Consider the following 16,817-nt stretch of genomic DNA (forward strand, 5'->3'; position numbering starts at 1 on the left):
TGAAATACACTGCTGTTCATAGATATTAATGATGAAGCCTCAACTGCTTTTTGGTGATTGGGGTTCCACAGGGGTCAGACCTTGTACTCATATTGTTCACATTATGTATGCTTCTGGTAGAAAATTCAATGTTTCTGAGCAACATGGGTGCAAGCACAACTCAATAGACTACATATTATATACAGAGATTAGCATTTGCAATGAAATAGCACAAATTATCTATACTATTTGTTTAATTAATGGAAAAATAATTAATAAATGTAACAATTATGGGTTAGATCATGACTGCCCTTCACATTTTCAATTAGGTAAACAATAAATGTATACTATATTACTAATAATATAATTACACCTATGATTGAATAGTTGATTGCACATCTTGAACTGTTTTGTCAGGCTGCCCACATGTCCAAATTATCCAGAATCATGTGACCCAGTTAGCTTGACCCATGTTTTATAATGTGGACCTTATCAGTGAGAAAGAAAAAGGCAAACACAAATAGATTCATGCTTTGCTTTTAATCACTTCATAGAAAAAGTATTTCAGATTTATTTTGAACACAATATACAATTGAATACCATACATTGTGTGAAACATTTAATAACCCACCTGGAACAACTGGCGGACTTGAACATATTATTGACAATTAAAAAAACCCATCTTTCATGCAGATAGTGCTAAATCTGGCTAACCATTTGGACACAACTAGGACTGAAAAAGCTTAAACGTAGATAAACAATGTTAATACTGACAAATTTGAATTTCAAAACTGCTAACAAGTTTGGTCAGAGAGAGTTCACACATTAGCACAATCAGATACATAAGATTTAGTGCTGGGCATATTGTAGCATGCTAACAACACGCCGCTGTGTGGTCTACTTTTACATCAAGTGCCTTAAGTGAAGATGTGTCTGTCGAACTGTCTGGCCTCATATATCAGCAATCTGCAATCAAACTGTTGGATGAGGAAGCTAGGGTCGAGACAAAAGAAACTACTGCTGTAGGTTTAGGACTAAGCAATAGGCATTTAATATAAGTTTTCTATATCCAAGTCTATGCAGTTTAACATGTCCTCTATGTCGCCTCTGGGTTACCATGGTGATGCTGCCACGTGAACACTCTGAAGCTCCAAAACAAGAGTTGGTCCATCCCCGTAGAAAGTACACTGCAAAACTTTGGCAATTAGCTACAATTCATATTATAATAATTATAATAAAATGTCCAAAGCAATAAATAATGTATCGTGAGATATCAGTTTTTGGTTTAAACGTGCAGGTTTGAGGCAGTTGCAGAAAAAAAGATGATTATAAATCAAATTAAGATTTTGGAGTCACAGAGTGTTCACGTAACAGCAGCACTGTGATGTTTTAGCTGCTGCTCTGCCGGGCACTCAAATATTGTGCGAATATATACTTATATATATTTATATAGATATAAAACAATATATAATACATATATAAAAAGACTCTCAATCTGAGTCTTCTACACATAGACACCACCACTTCCAGGTAATGCAAGTGCATATAAATTAAAATAGATCTTACACTGAACCATATTTCTTATTTACAAGCTTAAAGTATAGAATAAATACACACTGTTATAAACAGCAAAAAGGACCAACTTGAGCTCCTAGCGACAAACAGTAGAGACAAAAGGTGAGTGATGGGTAAGGCTGATCATAACTAACATACAGTCAGTGTTCACTGCATCTGTGTGACTGGTGCATGCTGACAGGACTATGAAGTACCTTAGAGTTTACCAGTAAACCCAAACCAACAAGACCAACGTTGAGGTCTGCAAACTCCTTCAAACATTTGCCCCTTCACCCCTGGAACTCCTTAAATTTAGTGCAACATTGTTTTAAAATACAGCGGACAGAGTGTACTGCACACAGCCTACTGTATATTTTGGTGCTTAATCCCAAAAACCCTAGTGTCCTGGAAACAGAGAGCGGGAGGGGACCTGTGCTGACGTCAATGAGCAGAAGCAGCACTTGAGGATTGTTCTGCTGTGGAGGAAATAGGCGTCCTGATTGTCTCGGGCTGTGTCTGTGGAGCGTTTGGGGCCCCAGCTCTCATCATGGGGCCGCCCTGATTACAGAGGGGCCTTACATCCACCTAACCAGATTATTCAAAGTGCAGCATACCTGTGGGCTAAAAATACACACTCTCATCTTGTGTATTTGACCTTCCCAGGCCGCCGTGGTGATTTGGGGTTTAACTAATCATATTTTGCTAATATTTTTGGTTTAAAACTATTTGATTTAGGCAGTGAATGTTTGAAGTGGTGTTCCCTCCGATCCACACCAAAAGAAAACACAAGGTTCACATTCAGTTATGGTTTGTTCAATGCAGCAGGTGTTGAGATACATGGAGTTATGGATTATTACTTTATTCTCAAGTTTGCATCAAAGATTGAGTTTCGGTGTGAAAAGGTTGGAAGCACCAGTGGTTGCAGAACCTCAAAGTGAAACAACAAAATGATGTGTAGATGAACGTGACTACCACAGAAACATTGTGCTCCTACATGAAACTTAAAAATGGTTTTCTGTTCAATGAAGTTGTCCAAAGTTGTTTGTCGACATTTGTTTGGATTTCTCTATTGCCCAATACATGGAAGACTGGTTTTTAACATACAAAAAGATTCTGCTCTTCGGATAAGAAAAGAAAACATTTCACAGACAAACTAGAGTGTTCAATAAATAAAAAACTATTATAAAGACAATAGTAAAAAAGGCACACAAAAGTCCTTTGACAAATGGTACAGGAAAAAAGTAAACACTCTTTCTATACAAACTTCTCCATCAGTAGATCTTACTATATGCTACTTCTAGATCATATCATGTTTGTAAAAAAGTCTTAAGGTACAAAACATCTCTCAGTAGTGTCATTGTCCATTAATGCCAGTCCAGAATAGACCACTAACTATTTTCCAAACTGGCCAAAATCCTTCAAGTTCACCGTCAGTCTCGTGTCCACAAACCAAGTGTTCGCACTAAGTTTTTCCTGAGAACTCTGAAGCCTTCTCACCAAAACAGTCCGTTCCAGTCCGGCTTCAAACTGCCAAGTGCAAGACGACCACGTGTGGCTAAAACTAAGGCCTTGCCTTTGTGGGCTTATTAAAAGCTCAGCTGCAAGAGGAACCTCCCTCTTCTTCAAACCTCAAAAACCCAAGAGCAGTGGGCCTTATGTGTCCGTGGGCGACGCCTCATGGGTCACGATCTCTATTGCAGTGGTGGGCTCCATGGTGTCCTGCTCCTGACTGTCCAGATAATCTAGAGGAGGGGAGCGGGACAGACTGTCCTCCTCTTCCTCCTCCTCTTCCTCTGCCTCTCCATCCTTATCCATCCCATCCAAGTCCTCCTCCTCCAGTGTCAGCTCAAACTGGAACTTCTCTCCCCCTCCCTGCCCCCCCTGTCCTGCGCTCAGCCCGTGGGGGCCCTGGTCGTAGAAGGGCGGGGATGGGCTCTGGGGAATCATGCTTTGGTACCAGTTCCTGTTGTCCTCCAGCGTGTCCAGGATGTCCTGGGCATCGGGGTGTACCAGGTCGGCCCATGTCTCCCACAGCGGGTGCACGATGTAATCTATGAAGCCCACCTGCAACACAGCAAGGGCACAGAAATGTGTCAGCTGTTTATAGTCATGCAGCACATGTGCAGTATATTTGGCTCTCTCTGTGGGAGCTATAAGGAGCTGTGTATACCTGGCTCTTCTCCACTGAGGCCGTGTGCTTGTCACACATGGGGCTGATCTCCATGCCTCTCTCGCGCTCACGGTCACCCTGGTGGAAGAACTCCTCCATGATGCGGTCCGTCCACTGTCGGTACAGCTCCAAGGACTTGGTGGGGTTACTCAGATCTGCGCAGTGCACCATGTTTCGCAGCACCTACAAAAAAAACAATTATTATTTAGGTTATGCAAATATAACCAACCTATGGAAACTTTAAGTAGCAAGCATGTCCATCCCCTAAATCTCTTATATATTTTTTTAAACATGGCCAAACTAAGAGGACTTCCCCATGGAGACCTGCGTGGGTTGGAGCACGTGCAGGTGGGAGGTGATGGATGAGGTGTGAGGAGCAGTGAGAGCAGAGTGTCATTCGTGTAGGAGGAGGAGGCTAGTGACCTTTGCCCACACACCCATCAACAATGTGCATTGATTAGCTCCTGAAATGCTGAGGCGCTAAAGGCTTCATTTTCTACACTAGCATCACATACACAACGGTGCCTACCTGTATTCTGTCGGTGTAGTTATCCAGCAATAGCACTCCCGAACTCGTCACCTTCTTAGTCTCAACCATTGTCTTCAGATCGGCCAAGAGACTCATGTGTTTTGACATGTCTGTGGCTAAAACCTAAAGAAAGAAGTCATATTAATATTTTGTACACAGCTATATATATAAAACGAGAAATGGTGGTATTGTGTTTTAATATCGTACCATATCAATGACCATTTTTCTTAGCGACTGCCTTTGCTTTTTGGTGAGATTTTGGAAGATATCGCAGTTGTCTTCTTGTAGCAGCTTGAATCCCACAGCTAAGTGATGGTTTTCCAGCACAGACTCATCATTGTACATCAACGCCAACTCAGAATCTGGACAGAAACCAGTGTAATGTTTAACAAAGCCCACGCCAAAATATACATCAGGTTTGGTAACGTATGCTTGTATATAGTTTAACTTACTGGTATTGATTAAGAACTGGTTCGATACTCCTGGATGGTCAACGTCGTGGATCGCTGCGGCAAAAATGGCGGCCAAAATCTCCAAATCTGTGAAGACAGCCTGCGAAAAAAGAAGAAGAGAGAACAGTTAATGTACGCCAAGTCATTTTAGTCTGCCAGTTATGCAAGTGGTATAACACATCGCTAATTTCGGACGGCGTTTACTTCTATATAAAAACTGTCCAATCTACCACACATGGAACGACAATATTAAATCGCTAAAAACTATTAGCTAGACTAATTTTACACTGCCAAATACTTGTGTAAGTGGTGTAACGCATTGCTAATTTCGAACTGGCTTTACTTCTATATAAAAACGGCCAAATCTGCCACACATACAACGATAATAAAAGCCTAAAAACTGTTTGCTAGAGGAAAATGTAATAAATGAAGCTTTGAGACATGTCCTCATGCAAAACGTGACGCAGAGTTAGGAGTGCCAGACAAAAGGAAAATATGTTTCTATGGAAGTTTCAGTCTTTAGTGGCCTGTATAATGATTTAACAAGTATAAAGTTTTCCCATTTGCGTAGATGCATGTATGAGACAGACAGCATGGGATTCTTATAGCAGGATAATAGAGCTAACGATTCCCTAAACTGATAAAAGATTGCCCAATACGATTTAAAGCTACACTATGAAGGTTTTCGGGGTTTGTCACCAGCTTGTCTCAATGGAAATGTTAAGGCTTAGTCTGGAATATGATATAAATACGACATTAAACATATCTCTCCATGAAAACAAGCAGCTGATCTGATTTGGGTGATGCCACCAGGCAAGTTACAGGTCAGATCTGTGGAAAAGCGAGCCCATTCACAGTCACAACGCATGTTTTTCAAGGTAACACCCAACATAGATACGTTAAATGACATTCTGTGGGACAATCCAGACAAAGCAATAACAAATCTCCATGAACACGAGTAAGTGACGACGCTCCATCACAAAAGTTACACGGTGAATGTTTAAGAGTCAGGATTCTTACGTCTAGGGCAGGGGTGGAGAGGAGGATGTGAGTGGACTGTGCGACATCAGCAGCGTGTAGACTGTTATGGTAGGCCACATCTGCGTGGTAGTGATCCTCTAAGGTCATCATGTACGCCACAAACGTGTCCGCCGGGATCTTGAAGGTCTTTAACAAGTCTCGTTCCTACAAATAAGAGGAAAAAGGAAAGGTTCAGGTTAGAGCTATTGGTAAGCAGAAGGTAAGCATGGTCTAAAATGAGAGTAAACCATGGAAAAGTCAGCAGCACGATCTCGTTCTTACCTGGAAGATGGCGTACATGATGCAGGTGAGCGGTCTGTTGTGGGAATACTCGGACACGGTGAAGATGTTCAGGCCCCACTTGTTGAGATCCTCCAGCTCTTTGGACAGCAGCTCCTCTTTGTCGGTTTTGACCCCGAATCGTGCGATGCTGCTGCTGGAGAGAGAGGGCCCATGGGACACCTTCTTCACCCCACTGATCTGTGTCATCAACTGCTGCTTCTGCTGCTTCTTCTTCTCACGCGTTTTGGAGGTTGGCGACGGGATTTCCACCTCATTCTGTTTGTCTGGGGAGAGGAAGGTGGTGGGATTAGTCAAATGGTTTGGTATCTGTAATTCGAGAACATAAAATTTGTACAATAAGGACAATACGAAGGTGATGGGATGGTCAACGAGGTATTCATGGGTTTCAGTTTCCTGTTATATGCAATATTTTGAGGGCTTTTTCGGCTCAAAAGATGTAATATTTTGTTTTACATTGTTCGTAGCTATGGCAACAGTTACAGATTCTCATCCTTCTGTAATTTATGGATATAAATCTACTGCATTTTCTTAAAAAATGAACCTAAGTAGTTAATGTTTACGTATCTGTACTTTACTTAACACTTTACTATGCAACATTATATCTGCTTGTATCATGGAGATGCCTTGCCTTGAATGTTTCACTGTACGTCATTAAAGTTATCCATCTCTATGGAAACAAGCAGGTGACAATACTAGGCCAAGTTACGGGCAAGGTCTGTGGAGAGGCGACTCACATTCACAGTAACAACGCATGTTTTTCGAGGTACTTTTTAAGCACTGAAACACCCGTACAGAGAGATAAGTTTAATGCCATACCGTGGAACATTCTAGGCAATACATATCCACAGCGACAAGCAGGCACCCCCGCACCGAAAAAAGTTACATTTTTAGGTACGTGTGCTTTATGCAATACTTGAAATACTTCTACTTAAGCACATCTTTGGCTTTGGTACTTTTGCTTTAATATACAGTCGGCTACTTCATCCACACAGGGTTAGATAGTTACGTAAGAGCCAAAATATGTGAGTGTTTTGTTAAATGGGTGCCTGTTAAACTCCGGATCCAGGTGCACTGTAAAATTATACGCAGCAGGTGGCTTCCTCTACGGTGGAGCAGCATTCACTCATCACGTGTTTTATGTTTTATTCACACTACTTTGTGGCTATCCATTCTCATGCTCAGCTGGTGGCCATTTCAAAGACACAATGTCCTGTTCTGACTGACAACATTTAACAACTCCAACTAGATTTTCTTCTATACGAGTGTTTCTCAAACTGTGGGACATGTACACAAGGTCCTCTACTGTTTTAATATGTGCTTATCCATCCATCCATTTTCTTCAGTTTATCCAGGGCTCTTAAACTTCCCACACCCCAGACACTTCCTCTAGCTCATCCGGTGGGGACCCCAAGACATTCCCAGGCCAGCCGAAACTTAATTTAGAGGAAAATCTATCCACTTTTTGGTCCTCCTTTACCTGGAACATTTCATTTTAAGGAATTAAATTGATGTAATTATCCATGGAGACACGCAGATGACACCCCCAGACCAAATTACAGGTTAGATCTGTAGAAAGGCCACCCCCGCTCACAGTAAGAATGCATATTTTTGGTCCTCTTGTGCCTCGCATGTTTCACTGTATGGCATTAAATTGATCTAAATATCCATGGAGACACACAGATGACACCCTCAAACCAAGTTACAGGTTCCTGAGCATAGTAAGAATGCATGTTTTTGGTTCTCCTTTGGGTAGTTTCTTGGTTATAGGTGCTGTAGCAATGACGGGATCCAATTTTACACATTTTTATTTTAGTTTTTTTTCATCTGGAACGGTCTTGTTTTCGAGCAGGCGTAGATCGGGTGCTTCTTCTTAGCGTGAAGGTTTGAGAGCCACTGTTCTTTCGTATTTAGCAGCTCTTGTATTCTCTAATAATAAAGAAAAAACATGCTCGGATTTTCAGAACTACTTAAAAATCCATTGTCTTGGGCATATTTATTTGCAATGACATCCGGCTTCAATGCTTTTCCTTAAGTGCAGCCAGATATCGTTGCACAACTCGGTTCAGCGCTAGCCTATGAGCCTTCCCACTGCGGAGGGTGATTCAATTACAAGCTGTAATTCAAATAATCACTTTCACTCTATCTCTCCTTCTCCTCCCTCCCTCTTTCCCCTCTCTCTCTTGCTCCTGCAGTATTTTTCAGTCTCTCAGCGACTCTCAGCCTCCTCGTCCCTGCAGTTGTAAATGGGTAATTATGTGTTCTCATAGACAGGATGTGTAAGAATTAAGACGATATAGAGACTAGTTATTTTACGAGGTGGTCTGCATTTACATATTTAACCACAGGCGTTTATATTAATCCCAAACTATTAAGAAACAGACATGAAATTGTTGTTAAACTGTGTAATGAAGTGTAATGAACTGCCATATTTCCAAATTCAACTGTGTGATTCAAATGTGATGCATGACAAAATCGTTATAACTACAAAATCAAACATAAGCTTAAATACTAACAAAATATATAACTAACAGGAACTACTTTCTTGTTTCAAATTCAAAGATATCACTGCAAAAACCTGCCTTATGACTGTGGGCGACGTGTCTTGCAGAAGGATTCAAACTCGCAACGCCCCAATTAACACTAACACCTTTCTAACTCATCCCTTCTTTAACCACCATTTCACACGGACTCAAACCTATGCTCGATTTTGTCTCGTCTCGTCTCCTCTTCCCTCTTCTCCCTCGCTCCGCGGTGCCCTGCTTATATGTTTATTTTGGTCGCGTCCCGATCCTTTCATCCTCCTCCTTGAGCCTCTTGTGAGATGCAGATGCGCTACAGAAAGAGGAGGAGGAGGAGGAGGAGGAGGAAGGGGGGATGTTTTATTTTTTTCCTCCCCTGGCCTCCTTGCATGTTCCCTGGGTGTGCTGCGCAGCTACTGGCCCATCAAAGACAATTATGATTATACAGCAGCAGGGTCAGATGATGAGAGAGTACGGCCCGTCTTTGGTCAATATAACGCTCTGCAAACCTCCGTACGGTTATATTCTGAGCTGATTGAGGTGATTTGCTTTTCACTGTCCCTATTTCACAATTGAATTACAGAAGTTTGAACCTTGCTTAAATACTGAACATTTCCAAACAGTGATATTGCAAAATTTTATCAGTTTGCAACATTGATGACTGTCAGTGCAATGCAAAAGTAGTAGTGCCTTTCCTATAAAAATCTGCCTTATTACTTTGCCCGTGAAGTGTCTTGCACAAGGATACAACAACAGTAGTCACGACTCAAACTGGCAAACCTGTAGCTATGACAATGACAATACAACTCTGCAAATTACATGCAGTTTGAGAAAAATACTGACCTTGTTTAATCGTGAAGTATTTGAGTTTTATTATTTCATATGTTTTTGTGTATTTTACAGTTAAAGTTGCACCGTATGCAATGTTTACGCCAAAAATACACTAAGATAAAAGCTAAAATAAAAGAAAAATGTGGAAAAATATGGCTCTTTACTCTGAGAGGGCTTGCATCTCCACAAACCTGACTGTCGGCCTCCATCTGCTTGTACCTTTAGCTATAATCTTCCGCGGTATGGCATAAAACACAGCCGTTTCTATGTAGAATGTTCAACAAAAGTGAAGTTACATACTGTATCTTAATGCCATACACTGGTGATTGGATTGTCTTTGATTATTGCCTTTATTAATATTTATTTATATTCAAAACTTTCAAAATCACTAATAAAGTCATCATAACATTAAGATTAAACAGCCTGGTTGCTCAATCAGTTCCTTATAGCTGTAGTCGCGTGTCCTTCCTTTACCACCGCCGAGCTGGCCGCCCTAAACGATCGTCTTATCTGCGCGATGTCTATCAGCGACGTAGTTCCCGGGGTTAACCTCACAGGGAGGAGGGAACGTCCAACTGTGCGGTATCCCTGCCCAATCCAGATGCATTCAAATCGCTATGAGTCACTCGCTTTGCTCAGCTCCCGGCGCCAAAAAAGGGGGTTCCTCTGTACCTCTGCTCCTGTCTCTCCCCTCCCCTCCCATCACTAAAAACTCGCCCCTCCCTCCGTATTATTCTCCACGATCAGGAGCGAAGGAGCTACCGACAGCCCTACACCGGAGCAGGGTGGCCGATCGATCCTTGGTTCCTATAAATAGCCGGGAGAGCTCTGTTGCTTCGGTGTCCGCCGGCTTTGTGAAACGTTAGCTCGTATCTTTGAGGGCATTATCTCGTTGGGAAAAGTCTGCACTCACCAATACGCAATCCGCATATGAAGCCAATTAATGGACTGTCCAAAATTTTGCAATGATTTTGAAATACAGAAATACGATACAGGCTAAATTACGTAATAAACTCTACAACCCCTAATTGTGCAACACTGACAGCGTCTTGTCCAAATCCACCGCTCCGATTACAGGCGAACTAACTCACCTGTCAATCACATCTCCAATCCCCAAAGCAGTCACCGAAAAGCATTTAAATCAAACTTTGTCGGCTTAAATTCACAAATATTTGAATTTCGATGCAGTTTTTGACCATTTTTTCCAACTTCTTGCGCCTTGAGCTTCTAGACAAGGCTTGATGGCGCAGTATTTTATGAAACGCCCCCACACCAGCAGGAACAACTCACACAGCATTGCGAAAAAATGGAACCCCAAGAACGAGGTCAACAAACAACTGAAACGTATGCACGATTCTTCACATTTAGAGCACATTTTTATAAAGATTTGGGATTTTTATTGTGCAGAATTTGAACTGCATGAGTTGTGTTGTGTACAGTGACTTGATCTTTACCTAGGAAGGTGTTGGAAATGAATTCGGAGACTTGGTTTCCGGATCGACTCATCTCCGAGAGGTGCGTCAACTCCCGGTTCAACATTCTCTTGAACTGTAAGACACAAGAGGAAAGGTCCACGGTCAGATAGGGGGAACATACATGACGCTACAAAACAGTTCATGGAAAATATATGCATGGCCAGTGAGCATTGTCAATAGGAACGAGAACATTTCCATAATTACAGCATGGACCCAGCAGGGGGGGCGTTGTGTCTTACCCCTCCCTGCGTTCCATTAAATTCATTAGCGAGTGTAATTATTTGTAAGATTGCACAGACTTTCACCTTTGCATACGCGCGCTCGCCCCCTGCAACCATTTCACGGGTATAACACATTAAGAGCTTGTTTCGTTGCGTCACTGAAAAATCACAACGTTTCCAAGCTGAAAATTTGTCACAGCTCGCGTTGCATTTTTACATGATCAACATTATGAAATCCCAGTGACGTGTAGCGTGCTTAAGGTGATCGGAGACACTTGGAGGGAGCAGATGCGGTTGACAGGAGACGCCAGCCACTGCAGTAGGGATGTTTATGACACACACACAGACACACAGACACACAGACTGAAACTGCAGAGGGCTAAAATGGTGGAGCCCAAACCACAATACACCATCCAGCCATTGGATCATAAAAAAAAATCACACGTTAGCATTAAACTTAAACATCTGACTTGTAATACATGATTTAGTTTTAGCATTAAGAGCATAGAAATTCAATATGGAGGTATCCCGAAAATTGACGTAGCTACCTTGATGTAACCCCACGAAACAGACAGCAGGTAATTAGCTTCAGGCATTTTGGATCCCGTTCTTTCCTTCCGAACCAAAGCCAGAACTGTAATCCAATGGAATCGAAATAACACAAGATTTTAAAAAAAGGGGAAAAAAATAAAAAATCTTGCTCTGATCCTATTGCGTTCCTCCTCTCTCAGCAAAATGAGCAGTAGCGAGCGGTCGGCTGCATCTCAGTGCAAGGAAATAAGTGGAAAAATCTGAAAAGCTCCATGGTTATTGTGAGAAGCGGGGTGAGTCCAGCCCCGCGTAAGCCCCAAAACGAGTGTCCGAAAGCGGGGAGAGGTCCGACCAGTAACCAGCGACGGCTTTTTTGGCTCGGTGGTCTAGAGCCGTGGTGGACTGGGAGAACACTGATGAATAATGAGAATGCCAGAGAGAAGCAGAGAAGGAGGAGGGCAGAGAGGGATGGAGGGAGGAGAGGAGGAGGAGGACGGCGAGAGGAGGAAAATGGGAGGGGGTGGTGATGTTTATCTGACTGCAGCGGGGGTTCCTCCATAGCTCCAGTGCTGCACCAGTCTTTCTCACTCGCAAGAATTCTGTGTTTTTGTGCTTTTCGCTGCCATGCTTTCCGATCTCTACGGTGGGAATACACTGTCCCACATGGTTGAAATAGTTAAACGAGGGTTAAACAAACTGCAGTGTTATAAATGAAAATAAAACATGTCTGGAAACACTGACAGTACTGTTATGTGAAGTATTTTGGTGTATTTTATGAAGGCATATGAGGTTTTTGTCATGCTAAAACTAATAAATACTCAAAGATCATGCAGTGGACAGGAAGATAATCGCAAAAAAGAAAATATTTGGCTTTCTCAGCGCTATCTAAACAACAAGAACATGCCACAGTTTTGCAGCTTCTTCCAAAAAATGATTCATTTTACAGCTTTAATGAGAGCTATTCACTCTGTTAGCGTACAGTGTCCTATATAGTCAAAGTATTCTTACTAAAGTTCGCTAAAAGTCGCTCAAATTGTACCAAAGACGGTGTAAAGAAGTGGACTAAATGAGTGTGACATCAGCCAACCAAATGAAGCTCATCGAGGGCAGAAGTTATGGTGCGAATTTGAAGCCGAATTACAGATTTTAACAACCAACGAGACAATTCGGGGTGAGGCTGTTGAAGATAACGCCGCTTGTCACGTGCACCGCTGGTTTATGAGGGAGTGGGCCCTTAGCAACGCTGTCAATCAAGTCTGTTGCTAAGGCTAGCGAGATAAACCTTGGTGAAAGAAGGTGTCTGAATGTTCATATCTTAATTTACAGACACAATAGCGACATAAAAATCCCAGAATATGGACATTTTAAGGGCAAAATGGCGAGTCTGACAGCAGCAGTTACAGAAAGAGGCCAGCGGTTTTTCAATACGAAGTGAATTGGAGTCGGAGTCGATGGACCCGGAAGCGCGCCCATGCTCACCTCCTATTTGGAACGCGGCGGCTAGCAGGTTAGCTACTGTATGCCCATTTACATAGCCAGTCTACGGTTGCAACTGCGTCAAAAACGGGAACTCCTTCACTCGCATATAATGATCATTTACTTTTATTTCAATCGGGAATATTAACCCACTTCTGCTGTAATCCCCCGTTCTTCCATGCACCATTGTGTCGGAATGCCGCCGCTCCTCTCCTCTGTAAAACAATAAGACTTGGATTTGATGGGTAGGGGCGGGTGCAGATAGCCCATTTTGCCAAACAGTGTATGCTAGCAGACTGTATTTTTATCACTATTATATCTATTACCCGTCCGCCCCTCTCCTCCTCTCACTCCCCCTCTCGCTCTCTCCATTTCTCTGGAGTCTTCTATCGCGGTGGGCATTGTAGAGAACTCATAAGCCTGTTCATTATCTGCTTCCCACAATAATATTAGATGCTGTCAGGGTGTCTGCGGAGCGCTATTTTTAACACACAAGCAGCGGAGGGAGGGAGTGAGGGAAGACGCTCAAAAAGAATGAAAGAAAGAGAGAGAGGGAAAGAGAGATCGGAGATAATTGCATCCTTTTTTTTTCAATTTAAGTGACACAAGGCCGTGACTTTTGCGGGTCTATACCTGCGAGCGGCTGTGTACAATTACCAGTCCTGGGCGCCATGGCAACAGCAGCGGTGCCGTGTGCAGCGATTTTGTGTTGTTATTGTTGTGGGAATCCTGACTGTTATAGACAAGGCTGGATAGTCACCTACACGGAATGATTATATAAGTGTTTATCTGGTTAAAAAGATGGCAACAATCTGCATTTGTCAGTGCTAAAAACAGTTAAGGCATTTGTAGTAGTAGTAGTAATAGTAGTAGCAGTAGTAGTAATGTTTGGGGTAGTAGGAGGAGTAGAGGAAATATGCAGAGATTTAGAGATTTAGTTTTTCTTTCTTCTATCTATCTGTCCATCCAACCATCTCTCCATCCGTCCATCTATCTATCGATCCATCCACCTATCCATCCATCCATTCAACTATCTGTCCATCCGTCCGTCTATCTATCTATCTGTCCGTCCATCCATTCAACTATCTGTCCATCCGTCCATCTATCTATCTATCTATCCATCCATCCATCGGTCCATCCATCCATCCATTCAACTATCTGTCCATCCGTCCATCTATCTATCTATCTATCTATCTATCTATCTATCTATCTATCTATCTATCTATCTATCTATCCATCCATCCATCGATCCGTCCATCCATTCAACTATCTGTCCATCCGTCCATCTATCTATCTATCTATCTATCTATCCATCCATCCATTCAACCATCTGTCCATCCGTCCATCTATCTATCAACAGGTCACGTTACAGGTCAGATCTGTGGAGAGGCGCTCCCACTCACAGTAGGAGTGCACGTTCTGAAGGTATTTTTGAGCAGTAAAACACGTATTCAATTACATGAACAACATTAACTTCTCCACAGAGACAAGCAGGTGGCAGAAAAGTTACACAGTGCAGCTTTAAACAGGATAAATAACATCCTGCAGAACATTTGGGCTGTAGTGTTTCGTTACTGTAGTCGCACAATAAGAGTAGGATTTTCTTTGAATGGTATTTATTGTATTACTTATGTAGTATTTGTGATTCTTGACGAGCGAGCGCCAAGTCCATCCTAAAAAAACACACAAACATATATTTTATTATGACTGTATTTTTGAGCAGGTGATGATGAAATGACCCAAATGGCATCTGCTCCCAGACTGTTGTTCCCAGGCAGACGACAAGAGAATCGCTCTGTCACGAGGATGCACCACGCTCCTCCTTTACCACCGTGTTCTATCCCCTCCCCCTATCCTCCTCTCCCTCACTCTCTCTCTCTTCTGCCCTTCTCCCTCCTGCCCCTCTTTCCCGCTCCCCCTTCTCTCTCTCTCTCTGGCTTCCTCTATCTCTCCTTCCCCTCTCTTTTCTCTCTTTTCCCTCTCTCTCCTTCTCTTTCTCATCCCTCTCTCTCCCTCTTCTCACTCTCTCCTCTCAACTCGCTCCCCTACTCCTTCTTCCCCTCTCTCTCACCCCCTTTCTCCCTCCTCTCTCCCCCTCCTCTCACTCTCTCTCTTTCACCCCCCTCTCTTCTTTCCTCCTCCTCTTTCTCACTCCCCTCTATCTCCTTTCTCTCTTTCTCAGCCCCTCTCTTCTCTCTCCTCCTCCTCTTTCTCACTCCCCTCTATCTCCTCTCTCTCTCTCACCCTCTGTCTTCCCTCTCCTCCTTCTCTTTCTCACCCCTCTCTCCCTCCTCTCACTCTCTTCTCTCCCCTCACTCTCCTGCTCGCTCCTCTCGCTCTCTCTCCTCTCCCCCCCCCCCGCCTTTCTCTCCTCCTCCTCTTTCTCCCCCCTCCCCTTCTTTCCTCTCTCCTCCGCCACTTTAACGTCAATTTCTTTGCCACTTGCCAACACAGTCATCAATCTCCCCGTCGCTCCGTCTGTCCGCGGCTACACAATCGATGGTCCGTCCTTGAAGCTAACGTTGATACGCGCTACGCTAAACCGGGAGACCACCAGACTAGCGCTCGGAGGCTCCCAGTGCAGCGCATGGACGGGTACGCTGGGATTCGGAGCAGTCACGACGCCCCCTCCCCACCTGCGCTGAAGAAAAGGGGGATTTCTAGCACTGCTGCCCGACGAGGAGGAGGAGGAGGAGAGGTTTATAAATACAGAACATCCAGACTAAAGCGGTTTTAGAGACGGTTTTATAGAAGTGCGCGCGCTAGGCTAAACATCTGTACACAAGGTCACATGATCACGCTCATTCAGACACCAGTGTGCGCAGACGATGGAGGCGAGGCGGGTTAAGTGTCTTGCCCGACGACACAACGACAGCATTCATTCATTCATTCATTCGTGGGAACTGGAATCGCACCGCCAACCTCCGCTCAACCCATGATGTTTGCGTCGAGAGCGGGATTCGAACCCCAAACCTTCGCTCTCAGCTACTGTCGCCCATACGCACCACTACACCACAGACATTTTTGCGCAGGACGGCTCCAGACACAACTATGCCCCAGCCTGTATTTTCAAATCTCCACATATATGTAATTTTGGCTTGAAACATTGCAAGTTTAGATTTTAAATGTCTACAAAAATCTGAGCGGGTGGGCGTGTGCACCAACCCCCTAATCCTGCAAATGTCCGCAGTGTTCTGCATTCATGGGAAAAGCGTAAACAGCAGCGCTATACGTGGGAACCAATATTTAGTGTGGAGGGGAGGAGGGGAGACATCACAGGAGCACGGATTATCCTCCCACAGAAAGAACGGAGCCAGAAGAGGAGAAAGTGTGGAGGATGGAGAGAGAGAGGGGGAGAGAAGGGGGAGGCAAGAGAGTGAAAGAGAGGGACAGGGAGAGAGGAAGACAGAGAGAGAGCGAATGAGAGAGGGGGAGAGAATGTGAGGGAGAGAAGGAGGGGGTAGAGAGAGAGGAGGGGAGCAAGAGAGAGAAAGAGAGAGGGACAGGGAGAGAGAGAAAGAGGGAGAAAGAGAGAGAGAGAATAAGAGAGGGGAAGAGAATGCGAGGGAGAGAGAGAGAGAAGGAGAGGGTAGAGGGGTAGAGAGAGAGAGGGAAAAAGAGAGAGGGGAGTGGGGGTAGAGGGAGAGAGAGAAACAGAGAGAGAAAGACAGTGAGAGTGAGACAGAGAGGGAAAGAGAGAGAGGGAGAGAGAGGGGGTGGGGGTTGTGATAGAGAGAGAGAGAGAAATTGAGAGAAA

The 16,817-nt window shown here is 43.7% G+C and overlaps 1 protein-coding gene across 4 annotated transcripts in view; it reads right to left on the reverse strand.

Moving 5' to 3' along the window:
* Nucleotides 1-504: 504 nt before the first annotated feature.
* Nucleotides 505-16,817, reverse strand: part of pde4ba (phosphodiesterase 4B, cAMP-specific a) — a 224,040-nt gene continuing 207,727 nt past the window's right edge. For 3 of the 4 annotated variants that reach the window (XM_055221043.1, XM_033965773.2, XM_033965774.2), the window contains 8 exons: nt 10,812-10,905; nt 5,987-6,270; nt 5,705-5,869; nt 4,685-4,784; nt 4,440-4,594; nt 4,233-4,355; nt 3,704-3,886; nt 505-3,597 (listed from right to left, as the gene is read on the reverse strand). In XM_055221043.1, coding sequence (XP_055077018.1) covers nt 3,187-3,597; nt 3,704-3,886; nt 4,233-4,355; nt 4,440-4,594; nt 4,685-4,784; nt 5,705-5,869; nt 5,987-6,270; nt 10,812-10,905 — 1,515 coding nt within the window. In that variant the 3' untranslated portion in view covers nt 505-3,186. Of the gene's footprint in view, nt 3,598-3,703; nt 3,887-4,232; nt 4,356-4,439; nt 4,595-4,684; nt 4,785-5,704; nt 5,870-5,986; nt 6,271-10,811; nt 10,906-11,601; nt 11,746-16,817 lie in introns of those variants that run through there. The other variant, XM_033965775.2, reaches the window with a different exon arrangement.

The sequence above is a fragment of the Periophthalmus magnuspinnatus genome, chromosome 4 (assembly GCF_009829125.3).
Source record: "Periophthalmus magnuspinnatus isolate fPerMag1 chromosome 4, fPerMag1.2.pri, whole genome shotgun sequence".
Classification (NCBI taxonomy): Eukaryota; Metazoa; Chordata; class Actinopteri; order Gobiiformes; family Gobiidae; genus Periophthalmus; species Periophthalmus magnuspinnatus.